Source organism: Sus scrofa, chromosome 3 (genome assembly GCF_054392235.1).
Source record: "Sus scrofa isolate SSC_HxYL_T2T_F1_AM1 chromosome 3, Sscrofa_HxYL_maternal_Yorkshire_Landrace_v2.0, whole genome shotgun sequence".
Taxonomy (NCBI): domain Eukaryota; kingdom Metazoa; phylum Chordata; class Mammalia; order Artiodactyla; family Suidae; genus Sus; species Sus scrofa.
In genome coordinates, this window is record NC_139385.1 from 52,366,535 (window position 1) to 52,390,931 (window position 24,397).

The 24,397-nt window shown below is 41.2% G+C and overlaps 1 protein-coding gene across 4 annotated transcripts in view; it reads right to left on the reverse strand.

The window, feature by feature from the left end:
- Positions 1–24,397, reverse strand: part of IARS1 (isoleucyl-tRNA synthetase 1) — a 76,727-nt gene that overhangs the window by 12,486 nt on the left and 39,844 nt on the right. For all 4 annotated transcript variants that reach the window (XM_021086986.2, XM_021086984.2, XM_021086987.2 and 1 more), the window contains 13 exons: positions 23,827–23,910; positions 22,016–22,160; positions 19,727–19,847; positions 15,851–15,942; positions 15,019–15,096; positions 13,424–13,545; positions 12,911–13,013; positions 12,605–12,688; positions 8,494–8,668; positions 6,151–6,263; positions 4,033–4,128; positions 3,068–3,244; positions 1,509–1,614 (listed from right to left, as the gene is read on the reverse strand). In XM_021086986.2, coding sequence (XP_020942645.1) covers positions 1,509–1,614; positions 3,068–3,244; positions 4,033–4,128; positions 6,151–6,263; positions 8,494–8,668; positions 12,605–12,688; positions 12,911–13,013; positions 13,424–13,545; positions 15,019–15,096; positions 15,851–15,942; positions 19,727–19,847; positions 22,016–22,160; positions 23,827–23,910 — 1,496 coding nt within the window. The remainder of the gene's footprint in view (positions 1–1,508; positions 1,615–3,067; positions 3,245–4,032; positions 4,129–6,150; positions 6,264–8,493; positions 8,669–12,604; positions 12,689–12,910; positions 13,014–13,423; positions 13,546–15,018; positions 15,097–15,850; positions 15,943–19,726; positions 19,848–22,015; positions 22,161–23,826; positions 23,911–24,397) is intronic.

A 24,397-nucleotide genomic window follows, 5' to 3' on the forward strand; every position in this document is an offset into this window, starting at 1 on the left:
AGTATTGGCTTATCCTTTTGATTTCTGCAGTCTGTATGATGTCATTTCAGTCCTGATGATGGTAATTAGTATTTTCATCTGTTCTGTATGTGTCTCACTAGAGGTGAGGTTTACTGATTTTATTAATTTTTTTCAAAGAACCCACATTTCTTGCTTCATTATATTCTTTATTGTTCTGTTGCCAATTGCATTGAAAATTTCTGCTCTTATTTTTATTCTGCTTGCTTTTTTTTAGTTTCTTGAGTTTTACTGATTTGAAACTTTCTGTTCTAACGTTAGTCTTCAGAGATGTTAGCTGTAATCCACATATTTTAATGTTGTATTTACCATTTCATTCAGTTTTACACATTTTTTTCTTTGACACTTTTCTCCTGATCATGTATTATTTAGAAGTATGTTCTTTAGCTTTCAAATGTATGGAGATTATGCTTTTATCTCTGTGTTACTGATTTAGTTTGATTCCATTGTGGTCAGAAAACATGCTCTGTATGACTTCAACTCTTTAATCTACTGAGGTTTGTTTTAGGGTCCAGGCTATAATCTATTTTGGTAAATGGGAGCTTGGTAAATGGGAACTTGAATAGAATGTGTAGTCAGCTGCTCTTAGGTAGGGTGCTTGAAAAATACTGATTACATTCTGATTTTCTATCTAGTTGTTCCATAAATTATTGAAAGAGGCAAATTTAATTCTCAAATTATAATTTTGGATTTTTCTATACTCATTTAAGATCTATCAGTTTTTGTTTACATATTTCACAGTTCTGTTAAGTATATAGATATTTAGGATCATTACGTTTTCTTTTGGATCAACATTTATATCATTATTTAATATCAATGGTAATTTCATCTGCTATGAAGTTTTACTTTATTGGAATGAACAGACACCCCCGCTTTCTTTTTGGGGGGACCATCCCCACAGCATGCAGGAATTCCCAGACCAGGGATCGCACCTGTGCCACAGCATGACCACAGTGGATCCTTAACCCATTAAGCCAACAGGAAACTCCCACTTTTGCTTTCTTTCTTTTTTCCCCCCTTTTTATGGCTGCACCTGTGGCATATAGAAGCTCCTGGGCTAGGGGTTGAATCGGAGCTGCTGCTGCAGTCCTATGCCACAGCCACAGCAAACACCAGAACTGAGCCACATGTGCAACCTACATCCACAGACTATGGCAATGCCAGATCCATAACCCACTGAGTGAGGCCAGGGATTGAACCCGCATCCTCACAGATACTAGGTCAGGTTCGTTACTGCTGAGCCACAATGGGAACTACTCATGCTTGTTTTTATATACAATGTCTGGGATGTTTAGCTGTACTTGTGGCAGGGATAGGGAAAAGTACATCTATTCCATCTTCCTATCAATGCAAGTTCAATCATTTACTTTTGTGGTTCATTTTGATGACAAAAAGTTATCCAGTTTTACCAATTCTCTTATAGCATTAAAGACATTCATGAGTTTAACTAAAAAAAAAAAACACAGAACATGGGGCTCATTTACTCTTACCTTGTTCACTGCCATTTGTACAAATGTTAAGATTGACATACGCACAAGCAGGGGCAGGCATGGATGATCCTCTGGTTAGTGTAACTTCCAGGTCAGATCCTTTTAACTAAGCACATGAGGATACGTGACTGGGTAACTCTGGCATCTGACCACAGTGTCATCAACTAAGATAGCAACTACTTCTCAGTAAGAACAGGTGCTCTATGCAATTCTGAAGCAATATTCAATCTCATCACTAAAAGAATCAAGAGCTACAACTTCCTACTTATTATTATTATTATTATTATTTTGGCTGCCTCACGGCATATGGAGTTTCCTAGCCAGGGATAAGACTGGAGCCACATTTGTGATCTATGCTGCAGCTATGGCAATGCTAGATCCTTTAACCCACTGTGCCGGGCCAGGGATTTAACCTGCATCCTAGTATGCAGAGACGCTACTGATTCCACTGTGACATGGCAGGAACTCCTCTTTTTTTCTTTTACCTTGTTCTTATGCAAAACAGAAAACACTTGTAAGTTGCCCCTCTGAAAAGACAGTCATATTCAGATCCTGCTTGTCTGTTCCATTTGTCCCATACAAAGTAGGAGCGAAATACACATACAACTTAATAAATGACTGACATAGAAAAGAATTCCTCCCATTATAAATGATCAACTTCTGAATTACAGGCCAAAATCTTTCATGTATCTTCCATAGTTACATCTAAAATGTACCACCAGGAGGGGTTCCTGTTGCGGGGTTAAGGACCCGACACTGTCTCTGTGAGGATGTGGGTTTAATACCTGGCCTTGTTTGGTAGGTTAAGAAACTGGTGTTGGCATAGGCTGTAGCGTAGGTTGCAGATGTGGCTCAAATCCAGTGTTGCTGTGGCTATGGCACAGGCCTTAGAAGCAGCTCCAATTGGACCCCTGGCCTGGGAACTTCATATGCCGCAGATGTGGCCATAAAAAGCAAAAAAAAAAAAAAAATGTACCACCAGGAAATAAAATTTTATGTATTACCTACCACTATGAAAGTTAATTGCTTTTCAAGTCAACCGCTATTTACCTTTTTTTTTAGCTGCACCTGCAGCATATGGAAGTTCCCAGGCCAGAGACAGAACCAGTGCCACTGCAGTGACCCAAGTCACTGCACTAACAACACAAGATTCTTAACCCACTGCACCACAAGAGAACTCCAATTGCTGTTTACTTTTAACAATAAGTCTCAGAATCCACAATATTGACTTTTCTAATTTTAGACAAAACAGCACCACATAGCCATTTAACTTGGCAATTCTTATACATATGTGTGTGTGTATACACACACACACACACACACACACACACATCCTGGTTCCCTTCCCCAAGAGAATTGCCATGAGAACAGTTCTAATTTCCTTTCCCTTCTTGCGAACCTCACCTCTCTGACCCTACTCACTACTGTGCAGAGCAATACTTCAAGACTGAGAACTACACTAATTGCTACTAGGGAACAGAACATTAAGATATGATCCTATAAACATAATAAAATCCAATCCTAAATCTCTTAATAGTTCAACAGAACTCATAACTCACCTGCATTTTTTCTTGAATAAGGATTTTATCTGATGTAGGAACTGGATATGGTTTCAAGGGAGCCTTTATGGTAGCAAATATGAACTCTGTGTGGCTTTTGATAACATTATTCAGATACTCTCCTTCGGATTTTGCTTTATAATAAACTGTTATTTCATCAGTTGGAACCAGATTGCACTGAAAGCAAACAAAAAGAATTGAAAAGGAAAGCCACATGTGTCACTTAAAATATAAGATTCTGTTAAGCAGGGCTGATGAAGTTCCCACGACGAGTCATCATGGAAGGGGAGAGGATCCTGATCAATTCTCTGAAAAAAATGAGTGATTAAGAAAGAAATCACAAAGCTCTGAACTGAGACAGAGCTCACAAGCACCCCATTATCTGCTGAAGTGGCCTTCTCAGATACTGAACTATAGGTCTCAGATGCCTATCCTGAGGAGGGGGACTTGTGGGAGCCTTCCTTGGGGTAGAGGCTCCCTGGCTCTCTCACCCAGTAGAGGCAGGCAGTGGGCTCTGTGCTCCACTGTGGCTCCAGCTTCTGAATGAGGAAGCACAACTCCACTCTGTCCAGATCCAACAATCTCTCCCCTGAGCAAGGAGCCCTTCCGCAGAGACATTCACTGTTACCTTTAATGACCTCTGTGCCAGCCAGGAGGGCTATCTAGCCAAGGGATGGTTTTGTGAGAGTCCTAAGAAACTGAAAAAGCTAGACAGTGAGCACAGGTTGCCTGAAAGCTCCTGATCAGAGAAACACACTGAGCTTGGGAGTGAACAAGGAGCAAGAAGAAGGGGCCTTTAGTACAAACTAAATGGACCATAGATCAGTGATTAATTATCATAAATGATTTACTATGATTTATATTACCCACCTCTCCTTTCCTTCCTGACAATGACAATAAAAACCAAAGGAAAAAACCAAAGCAAAACTCCAAAACAGTAGCTGCTCTTTATCTGACAAACTAACCTTTTTGCGAAGTTTCTGGATGCGATTGATAACTTCCCGAGCCATTCCTTCATCCACCATTGACTGGTCAGGGGTGACATCTAAGAGAACCAACACCTGTAGCAGCAAACAGTGTACATACACCATGATGTACTGAGCAAAACTGAGCAAAATGGTGTTCAATGGAAATTTTTTGAGTTCCCACTGTGGCATAGTGGGTTAAGGATATGACTGCAGGAGCTCGGGTTGCAGTAGAAGTATGGGTTTGATCTCTGGCTTGGCACAGTGGGTTAAAGGATCCAGCATTGCCATGCCTGTAGCGTAGGCTGCAGCTGTGGCTCGGATTCAATCTCTGGCGTGGGAACTTCCATATGCTGTGGGTGTGGCCATAAAAAAAAATAAAGAAAAGTCAGTTTTTATTATTCTACCTGATAAGTTATTTGATAGAAATAAGTACAGAGAAAGGCTTGTTTCCATGTCAAGTCTGAGGTAGAAGTGAGGGGGGTTAAATAGCACCCCTTGAAGACGTACAGGCAGTTTTGGATTCTGGGTCTGTGTTTTGTTGTGATGGATCACATCATCTCTCTTCACTCTCAGAAGGTGTCTACTCAAAGAACTGCTGTCTTTGGATGCTCCTGAGTTTCTTGACATGATTTGTGTATTGTTTGCCATGGCTGCCCTGCCCTAATTCACCATCTGTCTCCAATTTACCTCTTGCGCCTTCATGAAGTGGAGCAAGTCTATTAACTTCTTTCACTGAATGTCCTCAAAGACGTAAATGGGCATGGTGCCTAATTTACGAGTACACTGCCCTCTGCTACAGAAATGACACTACCATTATTACCATTTCATTCACAACCTTTAGGACAGATAACATAAAAAAGTCAAGGTGGCAATAAACCACACACATAGGGAACTATATCTAGTCACTTATGATGGAATATGATGGAGAATAATGTGAGAATAAGAATGTATATATATGTGTGTGTGACTGGGTCACTTTGCTGTACAGTAGAAATTGACAGAACACTATAAACAAACCATAACAGAAAAAATAAAAACTAAAAAAAAAAAAGAATCCAAATAAATAAATAAAATAAACCATATAAAAAGTATTGTGGCCCATTGTAGCAATTGTGTCTAGAATCACAAAAACAAAGCAGAGGGTAGCAAGGGTCATGGTTAAACAGAACAAGAAAGATGGATGCTCTGCGGCCTTCAATCCACTTGTTGGTTGGTAGAGGAACCACTGTGAAAACTTCTGCTGCTCTAAGTGCTTCAGGATTGGTGACTTTGTGTATCAGAAGAGTTGTCAATGTTAGTAGACAAATCAGAGTTACGTTAGAGACTCTCTTGAAAGCTGGTCTTATGCTATCTCCTGTGAGCAACACCCTACAGAAGAAAAGTGAAAAGCTGCACCTCTCTCCAGAGATGAAGGACAGCTGTTAACAAAGGAGGACACAAATTATAAACAAACTACATTAATCCTATTTTGGCTCAGTTGTGTGACTAAATGGTGCTGTGTTATAAACTTCTAAGAATTTTGTTCTGTTTAGTTTTTAATGTTATGGCTGCACCCATGGCATATGGACATGCCTGACTTAACTTTTCTATGTGCAAGACCAACTCATTCCTTCAAAGGTGGGATTCCAACTTACTGATTTTTGTATGATCCAACACCTAGGACAATTGCATGCATAAGTCACAAGATATTTATGTATTCACTAACGAAATGCATATGTCAAGGAGTTACAATAGAGGAGTTCAAAAAGGCCAATCTAAAACTTCCAGTACTCAGGAGTTCCCATCGTGGTGCAGCGGAAACGAATCCGACTAGGAACCATGAGGTTTCAGGTTTGATCCTGGCCTCGCTCAGTGGTTAAGGATCCAGCGTTGCTGTGAGCTGTGGTATAGGTCACAAGGCTTGGATCTGGTGTTGCTGGGGCTGTGGTGTAGGCTGACAGCTATAGCTCCGATAAGACCCCTAGCCTGGGAATCTCCACATGCCATGAATGTGGCCCTAAAAAGACAAACAAATAAACAAGCTTCCAATACTGTCAGGTAAGATATAGATAAAGATTTTCTCCTCTTATGTTCTTATCTTTTGGTAAGGAAATGTTCGAGGGAAAAGAAAAATACCTGAGCATCTGAGTGTGCTTCAAACTGTGTCGTTCCACCTGCTGCCTGATCAAAGGTGTACATGAGGCGGATATCTTCTTCATGCAATTCGTGGCCTTCCACAACGATGGTCCCTATTGGAGAAGCAATTGTCACTGTTACTCAGTCAGCACCTCACTCCTCAAGCTGCCCTGTTACCAATATATTGTGCCACTCTTTAAAAAAATCTTCACATCATCAAGCTATAGAGTCTTCAAGAGATTATGTCCTCCTGACTCATATCATTGTTCCAGTCAAAGATATGACAAACATAAAATTATTTAGACTGTACCATGTTGCCCTGAAAACATTTAAATCAGCACCAACATCTACTATTGTATGTAAGCTCCCAGGCCCAACAACATGTGTCAGGAGGCAATGAATCCCTACCATAAACACAAGCAGCATGCTTTAAGGAAGAATGCTCAGTCTACAGAGTCAAACTGGACTGAGTCTCCTCACCCACCGGTTGTAGTACCCTATGTTCTATTATTTGTCTAGCAGGGTGCAGTGAGGTAGACAGTGTGAAGTTCTCAGCATCATGCCTATTTATGGCAGGCAGAATTAATAAACAGCTGAAGACGGCAATTTCTATCTTTAGGGAAGCCTACTATAGTAGTTCACAAATTATCTTCTTGGTCTTTGAGAAATGGGCTATCGTTTTCACTTTATGTCACTATAATCTGAAAAGTATTTTGCTATCCATCAATGCAAAACAACCCATTCAGAAACTATAGGTTAGAAATCATAGGAGTTCAGTTTCAAATAAGGCTTTTATTTCAGGAATTTTTAATATTTTGGCTAATAAAACAACATTTGTGACTTGAAGGCAGATTTTAAGTTAACATATCAAGTTAAATTAGTACTGATTCAATTTTTAGTTGCTAGTCTCTTGTGTTTTATAAATTTTATCTAAAAATTTGGGGAATCTGGGAGTCCCCATTGTGGCTCAGCAGAAACAAATCTGAGATCCCTGACCTCACTCAGTGGGTTAAGGATCCGGCATTGACATGAGCTGTGGTGTAGGTCGCAGATGCAGCTTGGATCCCAAGTTGCTGTGGCTGTGATGTAGGCCAGCAGCTGCAGCTCTGATTCAACTCCTAGCCAGGGAACTTCCATATTCTGCAGGTGTAGCCTTAAAAAGAAAACAAAAAACAAAAAATAAACTAAGTATTTTAAAACTAAAACATAATTTTTTTTCTTTAGAATATCGTCTAGTCTTCATTCTGGCACCTCTAAAAGTCATCATCTTTTTCTCCACAAGCAACATCTGATAGCAATAACACTCTATACTATTGGCTGGTAATTAATCTCAAGGGGTTCTGCTCTCTCACTAGGGTAGATTTTTCTAGACCCACATCAGCCTTTGTAGAACTTAATGGTGACTTAAGGTTCACCCAGCAGATTCAGTAATTTCTATCTAGAAATCTAGCCAAAAGGAATCAATTTGACAAAATATTAACCTGTGAAAGTATTCACCAAAATACTATTTATACTAGTGAAAGAATTAGAACAATCTAAAGCATGAATGATAAGACTAGTTAAATATCAGGTATTCACTGGAAGAAAAAATTTTTGTAGCAGTTACTGAAATAGCATTTTAAAGACAAATAACACAGGAGTTCCCCTTGTGGCTCAGTGGTTAATGAATCCGACTAGGAACCATGAGGTTGCAGGTTTGATCCCTGGCCCTGCTCAGTGGGTTAAGGTTCCAGCGTTGCCATGAGCTGTGGTGTAGGCTGCAGACACAGCTCGGATAACACATTGCTGTGACTCTGGCTTAGGCCAGTGGCTACAGCTCCGATTCGACCCCTAGCCTGGGAACCTCCATATGCCGCAGCAGCAGCCCAGGAAACGGCAAAATAACAAAAACAAAAAACAAACAAACAGAAAGACAAATAACACAAAAATGTTTACTATGTAAAGTGAAAATACAAACCTAAAATCAACACAAAATGTAAAAATATGAGTGAAAAATGTGAAATTTAAAACAATAGCATGATTTCCATTTTGTAAAGCTATAAATATATGACTACATATGTATCTAGAATGAAATAAATCGGAATTTCAGTAATACCGTAGTACCTAACATAACAAACAACAGATACTAGGCATTCAATCTGCATTAAATGGATGGGTGATGGGTCATTTTTATTCTCTTTTTTCTAAATTATCAACATTATTCCTAATACTAATAAATTTTTTTATGGACAGAGAAAATTTTATCCAAAAGACTGTGATAGTAGAAGTCAAAGAGGAGTCTAAGTATGTGACACCCATGAGGCTGACGCCAGGAATGGTGCCCCCAAGGAAGCATATACCCACCACTCTCCTGGAACCACTCCAGCTCCTCACTGCTCAGCTGCTTGATGGACGTCATCACCATCTTGAAGGCTCCCTTCAGACGCTTCCCCAGGACCATGTGATCTGGTTCTGCCCTGAGGTGAATGCCATACTTGTTTTTATCTGTAGACAGTGTAACTTTTCGAACATTCAATTCCTACAGATGGTAGACAAGATGAAATAAGAATGAAAGAAATGTAGTCACCATTGTGGCTCAGCAGGTTACAAACCCAACTAGTATCCATGAGGCTGCAGATTTGATTCCCTGGCCTCACTCAGTAGGATCTGGTGTTGCCATGAACTGTGGTGTAAGTCACAGATGCAGCTTGGATCCTGCCATTGCTGTGGCTGTGGAATGGGCCAGCAGCATTAGCTCTGATTTGACCCCTAGTCTGAGAACTTCCATATGCCATGGCACGGCCCTTAAAAAAAAAAAAAGGAGTTCCCGTCGTGGCGCAGTGGTTAACGAATCCGACTAGGAACCATGAGGTTGCGGGTTCGGTCCCTGCCCTTGCTCAGTGGGTTAACGATCCGGCGTTGCCGTGAGCTGTGGTGTAGGTTGCAGACGCGGCTCGGATCCCGCGTTGCTGTGGCTCTGGCGTAGGCTGGTGGCTACAGCTCCGATTCGACCCCTAGCCTGGGAACCTCCATATGCCGCGGGAGAGACCCAAGAAACAGCAACAACAACAAAAGACAAAAGACAAAAAAAAAAAAAAAAAAAGAAGGAAAGAAATGAGAACATGTCCACAAAAAACATGCACACATTCATAGCAAGATAATAACCAAATACAATATCCAAACACAACATAATAACTAAACATAACACAATAACCAAAAAGTGGAAACAACTCAAATGATGATCAATGGTGAATAAGCAAAATGCGGTATATATATCCATACAATGGGCTATTATTTAGCAGTACAAAGGAATGAAGCACACATACATGCTATCACATGAATGATCCTTGGTGTTACATCACAGAAGTCAGATACAAAATTCCACACATTGTACAATTACATTTATAGAAAAGCTCAGGAGTTCCCGTCATGGCTCAGCAGTTAACAAACAGGACTAGTGGCCATGAGGATGCGGGTTTGATCCCTGGCCGTGCTCAGTGGGTTAAGGATCTGGCATTGCCGTGAGCTGTAGTGTAAGCTGCAGACTCAGCTTGGATCCCAAGTTGCCGTGGCTGTGGTGTAGGCCAGAGCTGCAGCTCTGATTTGACCCCTAGCCTGGGAACCTCCATATGCCACAGGTGCAGCCCTAAAAAGACAAAAGACAAAAAAAAATAAAAAAGAAAAAAGAAAACGTCCAGAGTAGGCACACCCAGAGACAGAAGACAGATTTGAGTTCGTCAGAGGATGACAAAATCTTGGGGAAAATGGTACATGAATGCTAACGGATACTGGGTTTCTTTTTGGGGTGAGGAAAATGCTATAAAATTGTGGTGATGGTTGCTCAACGCTATAAATAATGCTAAAAACCAATGAATTGTATGGTATGAAAAAAATCCTGTCCAGATCAATCAATTAAGTAGAATCTAACTCAACTAACAAGGACTCTAGAATTAGAAATATGAGCTTCCTATCTCAGGGATAAACCTTTGCTCAGGCAATTTCAAAGCATCACAAAGTTACCTAAAAATTAACCAAAAGGACCAATTAATAACATTTCATGCCTACATCATGCTAGTTAGTTAAGGAATGCCAGTGTATCAGGAAATGGTGACCACACAGGAAATATGAAAGTAAGATATGGAATAGCCAACTGAGGCAAATTTTAGGGAAATTTCTAATTTTGTCATTATATATATTATTTTAACTCAGAGTGACTAAGATATTCTATTTAAACATATTCTATTTTACCCATATTTTAAGCATTAATTACAGAATTTGTAACTCTTTAGTTATAAACTCTCAGTTTCTACAGTTATAAACTCCTTAGTTTCTAATATTTGTCTGGAATTCTCAAGCAATTCAATATCATATATAGAAATTATTTTCTATGATAAAGACTTTTTTGCTGCCAGCCTATACCACAGCCACACCATATGATAAAGATTTAAATATTACCTGTGAAAGGAATAAAAATGAAATAAAAAAATGATATATTTGTTTTTAAAACATCATAGAATAGAGCATCTTGAGAGGACAACTGACATGACAGTTTAAACTTCTGACAAAACTTGTTTAGGAATCTATCCAACATATTTATGCTGACATAGGTGTGCACCCACACACACCCCTTTTGTTTGTAATCACAAACCTAAATTCCAGCAACAGGAGAGTAATTAAATAAATTATGATGCAGTCATAAAGTGAACTCTGCAGCTATTAAAAAGGATAAACTGGAGTTTCCATCAAGGCTCAGTAGAAACGAATCTGACTAGTATCAATGAGGACACAGGTCAACCCCTGGCCTCGCTCAGTGGGTTAAGGATCTAGCATTACTGTGAGCTGTGTTATAGGTACAGATGCAGCTCGGATCTGGCGTTGCTGTGGCCAGCATCTGTAGCTCCAATTAAACCCCTAGCCTGGGAACTTCCATATGCTGTGGGTGCAGCCCTAAAAATACAAAAATTAAAAAAGGAAAAAAAAAAAAAAAAAGAGTAAGTTCAGTCACCCAGATAGCTCAGTAGGTAGAGCACAAGACCCTTAAAAAGAATCAATTAGATCTCTATATCTTAACATGAGATGCTGTTTAAGAAATACTGTAAAGTGAAAAAAGTAAGTTAAAAACTACAGGAGTTCCCATCATCGCTCTGTGGTAACAAACTGACTAGTATCCATGAGGATGAGGTTTCAATCCCTGGCCTTGCTGAGTGGCTTAAGGTTCTGGAGTTGCCATGAGCTGTGGTGTAGGCTGGTAGCTACAGCTCCAATTTGACTCCTAGCCTGGGAACTTTCATATGCCTCGGGTGTGGCCATTAAAAACAAAACAAAAACTACATATATGATCCACTGTATTCACTGATGTGTACATACGTACGTACAAATGTGTGTATATGTGTGTAAAATGCTAGCAACAAGTCAGTAGGAGATACCCTAGTGAACATCCTTAGAAGGGGGTGATGACCATCTAGATATGAGGTGATCTCTCAGAGTGCTGTAAGGATCAAATGAGTTAACACAAAGCCCTCAGAACAGTGCTTGAGACATGGTGGACCCCCAGTAAGTGTTAGTCTGTGTTATTATCTCCACCGTAATTTGAAGGAACAAAGTTTTTTTTTTTTTCTTCTCCTTGTTAATAATCAAAAAGTACTCTGGGGAAGAGAAGTTGATGAAGGGATAAATGACCCAACAAAGGTGAAAAATTCACAGACCCTGAGATCATTGTTAAAGAATTACAATTTCATTGTAAAAATTCATGATGACTCTAAAAACCAAGTATAGGAGTGCCTGTGGTGGCTCAGCGGTGACAAACCCGAAAGGTGTCTATGAGGACGCGGGTGTGATTCCAGGCCTCACTCAGTGGGTGAGGGATCCAGCATTGCCGCGAGCTTCGGCAGAGGTTGCAGCAGACACAACTCAGATCCCACATGGCTGTGCCTCAGGCAAAGGCCATCAGCTGCAGCTCTGGATTAGACCCCTAGCCCGGGAACTTCCATATGCTGGACGTGCAGCCCTTAAAAAGAAAAAAAAGGGGGGAGTCCCCATCATGGCGCAGTGGTTAACGAATCCGACTAGGAACCATAAGGTTGCGGGTTCGGTCCCTGCCCTTGCTCAGTGGGTTAACGATCCGGCGTTGCCGTGAGCTGTGGTGTAGGTTGCAGACGCGGCTCGGATCCCGCGTTGCTGTGGCTCTGGCGTAGGCCGGTGGCTACAGCTCCGATTCTACCCCTAGCCTGGGAACCTCCATATGCCGCGGGAGCGGCCCAAGAAATAGCAACAACAACAACAAAAAAGACAAAAGACAAAAAAAAAAAAAAAAAGGAAAGGTATAAACATTCATAAATGGTAAAATTTATGTATACACTGATATCCAAAAGGAAAAGGACAAATTATTCACTCAGAGTGTATTTGTACAAAGGGTACTAATCAAAATAATCTTCCTGAGGAAACAAGTCTATTTAGACCAAATTAACTGTCTTACCTCAATGATATACTTCTCCAAAGACTTGATTTCATCAAGAGCTTCTGGATCCTGATGGATAACTACAATTTCTTTCAAAGGATACTAGAAAGGGAAAAAGGAAGCGGAAGTTCACTAAGCAGCCGGTCCTCTAAACCGCAGAAAAATGAATATTAAATGCTTTAACTGAAAATCAAGCTCCAGACTAAGCAGGTGTATCCAGTACTGGGCCATTCACACCCTTATTGCGTTTTATAATGAAGAAAATATACCAAAAACATAATTATTTAGGTCTGTGCAATGTAAAATAGAAATAAAATTTCAAACCTTTATTGGAATAGTTTTGCGGTCTCGAATCACTCGCCCAAGTTCAATCACAGACTGCATTCTAGACACTGCACTCTCAGTTTTCTTGTCAATCAATTCCTCTCTAATTGATAGATGCAGGGATATGAAAGAGATTAGATTTAAAAGGAGAAAATCACAAAGAGAGGACTGCTTATGTGAGGAAGAGGGTTAGGCTAGAGGCGTGACTGTGGGGCTAGGCTTCCCAGGGAGGAACTTGGAAAGGACAGCACATGCCTTTAGGGCACAGGCAGCAAGCTTGAGCCTACTTCCTGGTGTCTAGCATGTCCGAGATCAATCCCACATCCTACCTGCCACAGCTCTAACAGGGATTCCACACGAAGCATCCCTCTACCCATTTTGTAGCCTAAGCGGCAGCTCAGGTGGAAAGCAGGGCATGGAGGGGCTGGAGCAGGGAACTGGGGCCCCTACATCCGTGCATCTCTGGCAACACTCCTTCCCATGGCTTAGGCAAGGCATATATATGATTGTTACCGAACATGGGGCAGCATGAGATAGTGGATACTCAGTGTGTCCTTGTCCCGGACAGAAACAGGGTCAATCAGCATCTTTAGATTCTGGTACATCAATTCAGTAAGAAAAGGTGTATAAGGGGCCTGTATAAGGAGAGAAGAAATCATGTCATTTATATGTAGTTATCATGAACTGATCTCAGAGTAAGAAACAACTAAATAAACATTTTAGAGAAATGACATGTAATACGCACAGAAGTGGACATGAGGTTACTAAAAATGCCCTATGAAGGAGAAATGACCTCATTCCAAAGTTGGCGAGGTAGACACTCATGAAGCACGGCAGCAGCCAGAAGTACCCAAAACACCCTGGAGGATGTCGGTAATACGCGCCCCAGTCCCATGCCAGTCAAGTCAATATGCAGAGGAATGAAAATCCCTAGACCTCAGAAACCTCATCTGTAAAATGGGGAAACACCACATGTTTCACAGGATGAAGGAGAATGAGGCTGGACTGGAGGTACAAAGCAGGTTCTCATTCCATGCAACATTTAGAAAATACACAGGGAGTTCTCGTCATGGCTCAGCTGTAATGAACCTGAGGACTCAGGTTCGATCCCTGGCCTCACTCAGTGGGTTAAGAATCTGGCGTTGCTGTGGCTGTGGCAAAGGCCAACAGCTGTAGCTCCATTTGACCCCTAGCCTGGGAGCTTCCATATGCCATGGGTGTGGCCCTAAAGAGACCAAAAAAAAAAAGAAAAGAAACAGAAGGCTTATAACATTAAACTGGAGTGGCAAAAATAAGATACAGAACATTAAAACTGGAATTGCTACTTGTATACCATTTAATTAATATTTCAATTGGGTGAAAAAAATCATGTATATAAATGTATAACTGAGTCTCTTTCATTGTAAATCAACTATAATAAAAACATTTAAAAAAACTACTTCCAGCTCAGGAAAAAAAAAAAAAAATCAATTGGTATGTACATTTTTCAAGTAAAATACTCAAGTGATATCTGTTCAGATAGTAGTTTAAGAACTTCCCTGCAACTCACAGACAATTATAGGACTCTACATTAAGATGAGTTATGTGGCTCTTGAGTTTAGATGCAAGGACCTTGAGCTTAACATGCCATGAGTGTAAAGAAAGAAATTTAGCTTTTATAGCTAATGTTTCTTAGCCTTATTTAACATATATAAGCTAATGAGATTTCTGAAGAGAAAACAGAATTTAAAGTTGTTTTAAAACATCTATATCAGAGTTCCCATTGTGGCTCAGCAGGTTAAGAACCCTACATAGTCTCTGTGAGGGTGCAGGTTCGATCCCCGGCCTTGGTCAGTGGGTTAGGAGCCGGCATTGCTGTAGCTATGGTGTAAGTTGGCAGCTGCAACTCCAATCCTACTCCTAGCATGGGAATGTCCATATACCCTAGGCGCAGCTATAAAAGAAACACACACACACACACACACACACACAAATCAAAACCAAAAAAAGCCTACTTCTATTTCTGGTGGAACAAATACAGAATAGATACAGACACAGAACACTGTAGCAACAATGCATCACAAGCAGCCCACAGGGCTAGAGTTTTAGAACGGGATCAAGCATCTTACCATAAGTCTGCACAGAGAAAGCAGGACACTAAACAAGGTCTCAAGGGCCATAACACAATCTTCTACCCCGTTTTCACCCTGGTGAGTAAAAACCAAACACACATTAAACTGTTAAAACCAAGTAATTCATTACAGGAAAAAACATAAAGATAATAAAAAGGGGAAAATTCAGCTATAATTAAGTTACCCAGAGATAACTACTATAAACATTTTATATGTCCTCCTAGATGGACGTGTATGTAATACATTTTACCAAAAATAAAATTACTGTTTTTTTATGAGATTTTATCATTAGCACATCTGAAGGCAGTACTAATGGGCAGCCTCCATATGTGGTCTGGGCATCCTTCATACTGTTTTCTACCATTGTTGTTTACGCACAGGTTAAGTTCTGGGGCAGGGTCCATGCTTTACTCATCCTAAATCCCCAACAGGCTTAAGGAAGACTCTTGTCAATAAATAACTGTACCTCTAGCAGTAGAAGCAAGGAATTGCCCTGCAAGATCCCGGCTGTACCTAACGACATTTGTAAAATATTTGTGTGAATTAATTTTGGATTTTAAGAGGTCTGCTCGGTGTAGTCCTGTTTGGCCTGAGACTTTTTCTTCCAATATGAATATCCATAATTGTGTTCTGAGAATAAACATGATGACATTTAAACTCATGGGTCCCCCATCCACCGAGTGGCAGTACAATTACTACACAATGTAAAAGGAAAAAGATAGCTTCAAAAAGAGCATTTGAAAATGCCCCTTTTCCTTTTGGCTGGTATTTTCCTCAACTCTCATATTTCCTACATTTTCTGTTCTTCCCAACAACAGCCTGCACTTACCTTTAATCTTCGACGGTTCATCCTGACATACCAATTGGTCAGCACATCTACAAACTTGACGAGTCGAGGAACTACAGTATAGAGCCTATAAGCTAAAAGGAAGATAGTCCGTCAGGCAGCGAGAACATACAAGCTTAAGAGAGGGCTGAGCACAAGAAAAAGCAGGCGGCCCCTGTCATTGAAGGGCTGCCAGGCCTGTTTGGGAGACAGGAAATAGCAAAGTGAAGCAATCACAACAGCTCGTTCACTGAGGGTGCCAAACCACCCTGTGAGCTACAAACTCACTCTGTCAGTAAGGAAACAGGAAACCCCGTATGTGTGGCTATGAAGCTGAGACTGCCCATTGCATGACTCCATGAGCTACTGTTTATCTGGAACTGTGTAAAGTGGCAGTACCACAAAAGCCCAACTTCCTTCCACTGTGCTACCTTAACCTCAACTAAGACAGACACATATAAAGCTTTAACTAGATGCTAAGAGGCACAGTAAAGATCAGGGTTTCGTGGCCAGAGCAATGCTGCCCTTCAGGGAACATTAACAAGGTCTGGAGAGACATGCTGGTTGTCAAAACTGGGGAGGTGGGTGCTCCTGGCATTTGGTGGGTGCACCCCAAGGATGCTGCTCAACAACCTACAACGCACAGCCCCCACTAGAGAATGACCCAGGTCAAACCATCAGTAGTGCTACAACTGAGAAACTCAGGCACGGGCTGTGAATAAAATAGAACAGGGTTCAAAAGGTTAAATAGAGAAGGGAAAAAAGCGAAAGGGGTATTGGAAGGAAAGAAGAATCTTGAAGAAATATAAAAATTTGATGGCTCCCTTGAGGAACTAAGAGGACAAGAAGGAAGTTAAGGGCATCTAGCCAACCCCGTTTGAGGCACAGACTTATTTTTAACACAGTTTACATTAGTGAAAAGAGTTCAGTGACTGTTAATGAGGCTCCCAGTCTAAGTCCACACAGTGATAAGTTGCTGAAGCCAGAGCTGTTCTCTGCTGCGGTTCACAAAGACTAAAACTGAGGTGCTGGTGGACTAAGCCCTAGGCCAGAGGCACTCCCTGGTCACATATTTAGAGAGGTAATTTCTGTGATCAGGGTCTGTTCTGTGAAGAAAGAGGCTCATCTAAGTTATTTCCAAGGTCACTAAACTTTTCACTTTCTAGGAGGCCAGTTTCCTGTGTTCAAGAGTTTCAACTCTTAGAAAGTAAACCAAGCCCATATATCATGATCAATAAATAAGATCAATAAACAAGAGCAGCAGCAACTACTGCTGAGATCACTAAGAGCAACTGCAGACTCAAGGATGCTACCTCTTTAGTCCTCAGAACTCTATTTTGATGATGGAAGCGAGGCACAAAGCTGACAGGCTGGAGTGGGAAGTGCACTGGGCACTCTGGGCTTGGACTCCATCTCATTGGCTCAATGTGCACCACCCAGCCTTTTGCACCTGGCCCTTACCACTCAGCTGTGTGCTCAACTGCTGCCAAACCTCTTGTTCTCAGGCAGATCAGGGACCAGCCAGGGTAGATGCAGCTGTTCGCAGGTCACAGCAGCTGCCTAAAGATGGCAAGGGCCCCTGGGCAACACTCCCCAGCACTCATTTATATTACTCAGGAGAGAAAAGTGGGCACGGCAATGAGCAGGTGTCCCAGGGAATGGGGTGATATCCCAAGTGCAGAAGTCTGTTTCACATGCTTATTTCCATCTTCACTGATGGTGATCTGTCCTACCGCTTGGCAGTCATATGGCCTTTATTGTGCATGTTTAATAGGGCGGGTGTAGTCCTTCAGGATGACTGATAAAGCATTCAAAATTCCCTGGACTGATCATCCTACTGTGCAAAGTGCAAAGGTACCAACTATTCCAAGAAGAGTTATGCACCAGCTGAGGAAGAGCAGACCCCTGCATGACCAAAGAGTTGCTCTGGCGCCTCAAATCCCCTGGAGCAGTATACCAGCACAGGAGCACCTGACAACCACAGGGTGTTGAGGGAAGCTGGTTCATGTCACCAGGGTGTGCACAGGGAAGCCATCTTTTCTGATAGCCCCTGACTATCAGACCCATACTCACTCAGACCCATCTCAGGTATCTTGGTTAATATAATTTCTGGAATTTTCCACCTTGACTTATGGTTGTTCTATCTCCCATCTCAAAAAAATCAACAAAATCTATTTTTCTAACCTCTTGTCTAAAACCAAATCTGTTGCTGGGCAACAGAAATGTGGGGAAATGTCAACTTCATTGTTACTTTTCTGTATTTCCTAATTTTTGCGGGTTGAACAGGAACTACTTATTTAATAAAGTAGACCTAAGAATATATTAAAAACATATTAATAACAAGTACTATTTATTAAGTACCTGTTACCTGCTAGCTATTTTATGTACATGATCTCTATCTGAGACTCATAAGTAATTCTACAAGGCAATTTCTGGAGAAAGGAATTGAGGGTCATAGACTTTAGGCAATGTTTCCCCCAGGGAACAAGTGCAGCCTCCACTGAAGCCTGTGATTCCATGGGCCTGTGTGGTGTCTGTGGAGGGTGAGGATGCTGGACATCCCCGAGACAATCCCCTAGGCCTTAGAACAGCACACTTCCACAACCAACAAACCTTAAAATTATATTGGAAAGATAAAAAAAAACATTTATTTATCTATTGTTATGTATTTCTCAAAATCGCTATAGATTTCCTTCTATGTTTAAAGAGCCCAGGAATAAATGCACACAACTAGGGCTAATTAATCTTTGACAAAGGAGTCAAGAAGATAAAATAGAGACAAGAGTCTCTTCAAACAAGTGGCACTGGAAAAGCTGGACAGCCACATGTAAATCCATAAAGTTAGAACACTCCCTCACATCATACACAGAGATAAACTCAAAGCAGCTTAAAGACTTAAATATAAGACACGACACTATACAATTCCTAGAAGAGAACATAGGCAAAACATTCTCTGACGTAAATCGTACCACTGTTTTTGTAGGTCACTCTCCCAAGGCAACAGAAATAAAAGTAAAAATAAATAAATGAGACCTAATCAAACTTTTACACAGCAAAGGAAAGCATAAACAAAACAAAGACACAACCTACAGAATGGGGGAAAATATTTGCAAATGATGCAACCAATAAGGGCTTAATTTTCAAAATATACAAACAGCCATGCAATTCAATAACAGAAAACCAACCTCAATATTAAAATGGATAGAAGACCTAAGTAGATGTTTCTCCAAAGAGGAAAGATGGATGGCCAATAGGTCTATGAAAAGATGCTCAACATTGCTAATTATTAGAGAAACGAAAATCAAAATTACAATGAGGTATCACCTCACACTGGTCAGAATGGTCATCATGGAAATACTACTCAGCCATAAAGAAGAATGAAATAATGCCATTTGTAGCAACATGGATGGACCTAAAGATTTTCATACTATGTGAATTAAGTCAGAAAGAGAAAGACAAATACTATGATATCACTTACACATGTAATCTAAAATATGATACAAATGAATTTATTTACAAAATAGAAACATTCACAGACAAAAAACAAAGGGGAAAGGGGGTCAGGGAGGGATAAATTAAGTTTGGGATTAGCAGATACAAACTACTACAAACAAAATAGATAAACAACAAGGCCCTACTATATAGCATAGGGAACTATACTCAATATTCTATAATAAACCATAATGGAAAAGAATATGAAAAAAAATGCATGTATAACTGAATCACATTGCTGTATAACAAAAACTAACGCAATATTGTAAATCAAATATATTCAAAAAATTTCCTCTATGTTAATGAAGAAAAACAGTTAAATATCAAAAGTTAAATTATAAAGAGAAGAGTTTTTATTCCTGGGAGAAAGGCCCAAGAGAGACACACCTGCCATTTCGGTCTCAAAGAACCCAATAAGCGACTGCATAAAGGACAGGACCCACCGGTCTGTGATGTTGGCACTTTCTTTAACCAGGTTCTCATTGTAAAGGAATTCCATTTCTTCCTCCTACAAAGTGACAATTATTGAAACATCCTACATTCTTGGGGGAAGACTTCTATAGAGAAATAAATTCTTCAATTTACTGGCAATCTAAATTTCTGATTCTTAGCAATATTTTCCAAGTAAGTTTAAACTTGGAATATTAACCCTTTTTTTTTTTTTTTTTTTTTTTTAAGGTCCACAACTGAGGCATATGGGAGTTCCCAGGCTAGGGGTCAAATCAGAGCTACAGCTGCTGGCCTACACCACAGCCACAGCCACAGCCACAGCCACAGCCACACAGGATCTGAGCCACGTCTGTGACTTAACACCACAGCTCAAGGCAACACCAGGTCCTCAACCCACTGAGCGAGGCCAGGGATTGAACCCGCATCCTCATGGTTCCTAGTTGGGAACCACTGAGCCACGAAGGGAACTCCGGGAATATTAAGTCTTCAATTAATAAATTACATTTTTGAGTGAACTAAAGAGAATTTAGGAAAAAAAAATAATTCCTAGGCATCAAAGAGTAATTATGAATTAAGAAATATCCCAACATCTTTATTCTTTCTCTTTTTTTGGCTGCCCCGTGGCATATGGAGTTCTCAGGACAGGGATCAGATCCAAGCCACAGTTGCGACCTATGCTGCAGCTGTGGCAATGCGAGATCCTTAACCCACTGTGCTAGAATGGAGATCGAACCTTTGTCCTAGTGCTCCCAATCCCACTGTGCCACAGCATGAACTCCAGAAATATTCTAACGTTTTGTCAGTAAGTAGAGGGTCTATTTATTTAAAACTTAAGGAATAAAGGATAGTAAAACTGAGCAGGACTGGACAACTGTCTGTAAGCTGAAAACAAGTACTAGGAATTAACAACTTTGCTTAAGTTATTCACTTTACCCATTCCACCCCTTCTTTTTCCTTTGGCCTTCTATCCTATTCCTTTGGCCTTCTATCCTGAAGGCCCACTTCACCTGTCCATACTCAAAAGCATCACCACCTGTCGGTAGCAACTCTGTTGACTCTTACCCTGATTTAATCACCTGGGAGTGGAGCCTGCATCTTGCTATCATACCCAGATAAGCCCAAACTATGTGCAGTTTGGCCCAACCTGTGTTCCTGAGTCCCACACCAGCAAAGGCCTGCAAAGTAGACACACTTTAGGACTGCTGGCCTGAGAGGTGGTAGGATCACAAAGACAGGAAACACTAGGGGCCTGGGGAAGACCCTGCTTTCCTTGGGAGGGTTCATTAACAGACCAAGAGAAGCAAGAGGCAGCAGAAAATGAGTCACCAGCCTGCAGGAACATGATGCTCAAAGCTCAGCTCTCCAACCAGTTTCTCAGGAAGGAATAATGTCATATGGTTGGTCAAAACTAATTTACTAAGAAATTCTACTTATAAGGTGTTGGAGATAAAAAGATGAGTGGTAGCTGGGCTCTGATCTCAAATGGAGTCCAGAAAGCACAAACAGGCATATGTGCAATGAAGCCTGCTGGCCAGAGAGCAGTCAGTAGGGGCAGGGGAGGGGGTTTCTCAGAGGATGGCTCCCAGGCCAGTAGATAACTGCTCTGAAGCACTTTCACATGCACCAACCGCTATTTTCCACCCCAACAACCCAATAAGAACATCTCTCACTTTTAGAGCCTTAGCCCAGATGCATTCATTGAATGGCCTCCCCTGACCACCCATCTGCAGCAGTCTTTACTAGGTACACATACTCTCATAGTAACTGTCTATCTACAGGTTTCCCCATCACCAAGTCCCCAATGCCAAATTTGGCTGGCTAAAGGAATATCCAATGCTGGAGTTCCTTGGTGGCCTAGTGGTTAAGGATTTGGTGTTATCACTGCCGTGGCATGGGTCTGACCCTTGCCTTGGGACCTCTGCCATGGGCATGGCCAAAAAAAAATCCAATGTAGCTCTTCTTCAACAAGGTTTTTGTGTCTTGCAGAGGTGAGCATGTGTCTGGAAAATGATGCTCCAGTTTTGTGCTCCTGGTCCAGCATGGACCCCAGATACCCGTGACACCTTCATCTCAAGCCTCCCCAGTGGCTCTGATCTTCCATTCACAGGGCCTGCTCTGCTGAGCCTCCCATGGAACTCTGCCTCACAGCTCGCCCCCATCTTGCAAAAACCCAGATCAACCCAGCTTCATGGGGCAGACCCCATCCTACAGCACCATAACCCACACCTTCTGTAGCCTCAGGACATTCTGGATGAAGAAGCGATAGGCGTTGTACCAAGGCAGCAGTACATCCTTCAGGACATCTCGGACACCCTCCTCCTTAAAGCGGAGGTTTTCAGCTCTCACCACAGGGGAATTAATCAGATACAACCTGGAAAAGGAGAAAAATTACATGGAAAAGAAAGGTAGACAGTAAACCAAATATTATTACTCAACATGTTGACAGGGCAATACGCAAATTAGCACTTTTTCTACAAAAGGGAAGAAATGAAAATTTTTTTCTAATAGTCAATTTAAAACTGACAAAGCTCTTGCTTTGTGTAAGAAACCTATCAATTGTAATTCCACATCAAAATATGGCACCAGACCAACCTAGAAGCATGCCATGCACTGGTCTTAGTATGGCAGCCCCAGGAAGAAGTAGCCAGGCCCTCCTTCCAGGACACTATGGAATTCACAAGGAATCATCAGGGATTGACAAGGAACAGCACAGGGGCCTCAGGGAACAGAGGCCAGGGTTGTTGCTAAACATTCTATAGGACAGCTCTTAATACAAAGAATTAGCAGGCCCAAGTTGTCACGTATCCCAAGGTGAGTCTAACAGACAACCGGGAGTTGCGGAACACCCCACTAACTGTTCCTAGGTGACATGGTGACTGTTCACAGTTCTTGGCCACAGTCCCTGGGTGTGAGTCTCTGTGTTCATACCAGGAGGGTGCTAAACAAGATCTCTGTGGCTCCTTTTAACCTAAGCACTCAGTGTTCATGACTATGACTATTTCAAACAGTGGCTCACATTTTCTAAACACTTTTCAGTATTAATTTTTATTTGCTGTAGCATAAATATATTTTACGTGGCTATTTGAGAAGTAAGTGCAAAACTGAAGCAAATGATATGAGAGAATCTAACACGGAATTCCCATCGTGGCTCAGTGGTTAATGAATTCAACTAAGAACCATGAGGTTGTGGATTCAATCCCTGGCCTTGCTCAGAGGGTTAAGGATCTGGCATTGCCATGAGCTGTGCTGTAGGGTTGCAGAGGCAGCTTGGATCCCACATGGCTGTGGCTCTGGCGTAGGCTTGGCAGCTACAACTCTAATTGGACCCCTAGCCTGGGAACCTCCATATGCCACGGGAGCAGCCCCAAAAAAGCCAAAAAGGCAAAAAGACAAAAAAAAAAAAAAAAAAAAAAAAAAAAAAAAAGAGAGAGAGAGAATCTAACACCAATAAGACAGGAAACCTACAGAGAGAGAGCGGGAGTGAGGCAGAGGCACCAGCAACTAGGAAGTACCTGTGCTACTCAATAAAACCCAACAAAGATCCCCATATTCCAAAAGACCTCTACATATAGAAATGTCTTTATTATTTAGAAAACCGCCAGGGGAGTTTAACATCAACATTATACCAGTGTGATTCTCCATGTAAGAGAGGTGCATTTTAAAAAAGCTAATTATAGGAGTTCCTGTTGTGGCTCAGTGGTTAACAAATCTGATTAGAAACCATGAGGCTGTGGGTTTGATCCCTGGCCTTGCTCAGTGGGTTAAGGATCCAGCATTGCCATGAGCTGTGGTGTAGGTGGCAGACACAGCTCGGATCTGGCGTTGCTGTGGCTGTGGTGTAGGCGCCGATAAGACCCCTAGCCTGGGAACCTCCATGGGCCATGGGTGCGACCCTAGAAAAGACAAAAAATAAATAAATAAATAAGCTAATTATAAACCAAATGTATGGAACGATCAACATCCCTGAAAACATGATCAAAAGAACGTTAGATGTTGACATAGGAAATGACAAATACACACATAGCACTGGTTTGTACCTGAGGGCATCAGCACCATATTTATGGATGATTGAAAGTGGATCTGGATAATTCTTTTTTCGTTTGCTCATTTTTTGGCCATCACTTAAAAAACAATAGAGAGAGTCCAATTAAATAAATCAACATCACAGTTTACCTTTATATATGGTCACAGATTATCTACAAATTGGAATACGTAAGTGCAAATGGGACACAAGCTACTATTAAGGCACAACAATAAGACTGTTTTGTTAATATCTGTTTAAGCGTCTTTTTGAATACTGCAGTGAGAAAATGGATAAGTTTCAGGAAGATACCAGAGTGTAATAGTTAAAAACACAGCCTTGGCATTTAGCCCAGTGAAATAAAAACTTATATTCACACAAACCCTATATTGAAAATTCACAGCTTTATTCACAGAGAGCAAACAATGGAAACAACCCAATATCTTTTAGCAGGTGAAAGGTCAAACGGTGGGTCACCATGGAACACTGCTCAGCTACGAACAGTAACTACGTTTTTTGGGGTTTTTTTTTTTTTTTGTCTTTTTAGGGCTGCACCTGCGGCACATGGAGGTTCCCAGGCTAGGGGT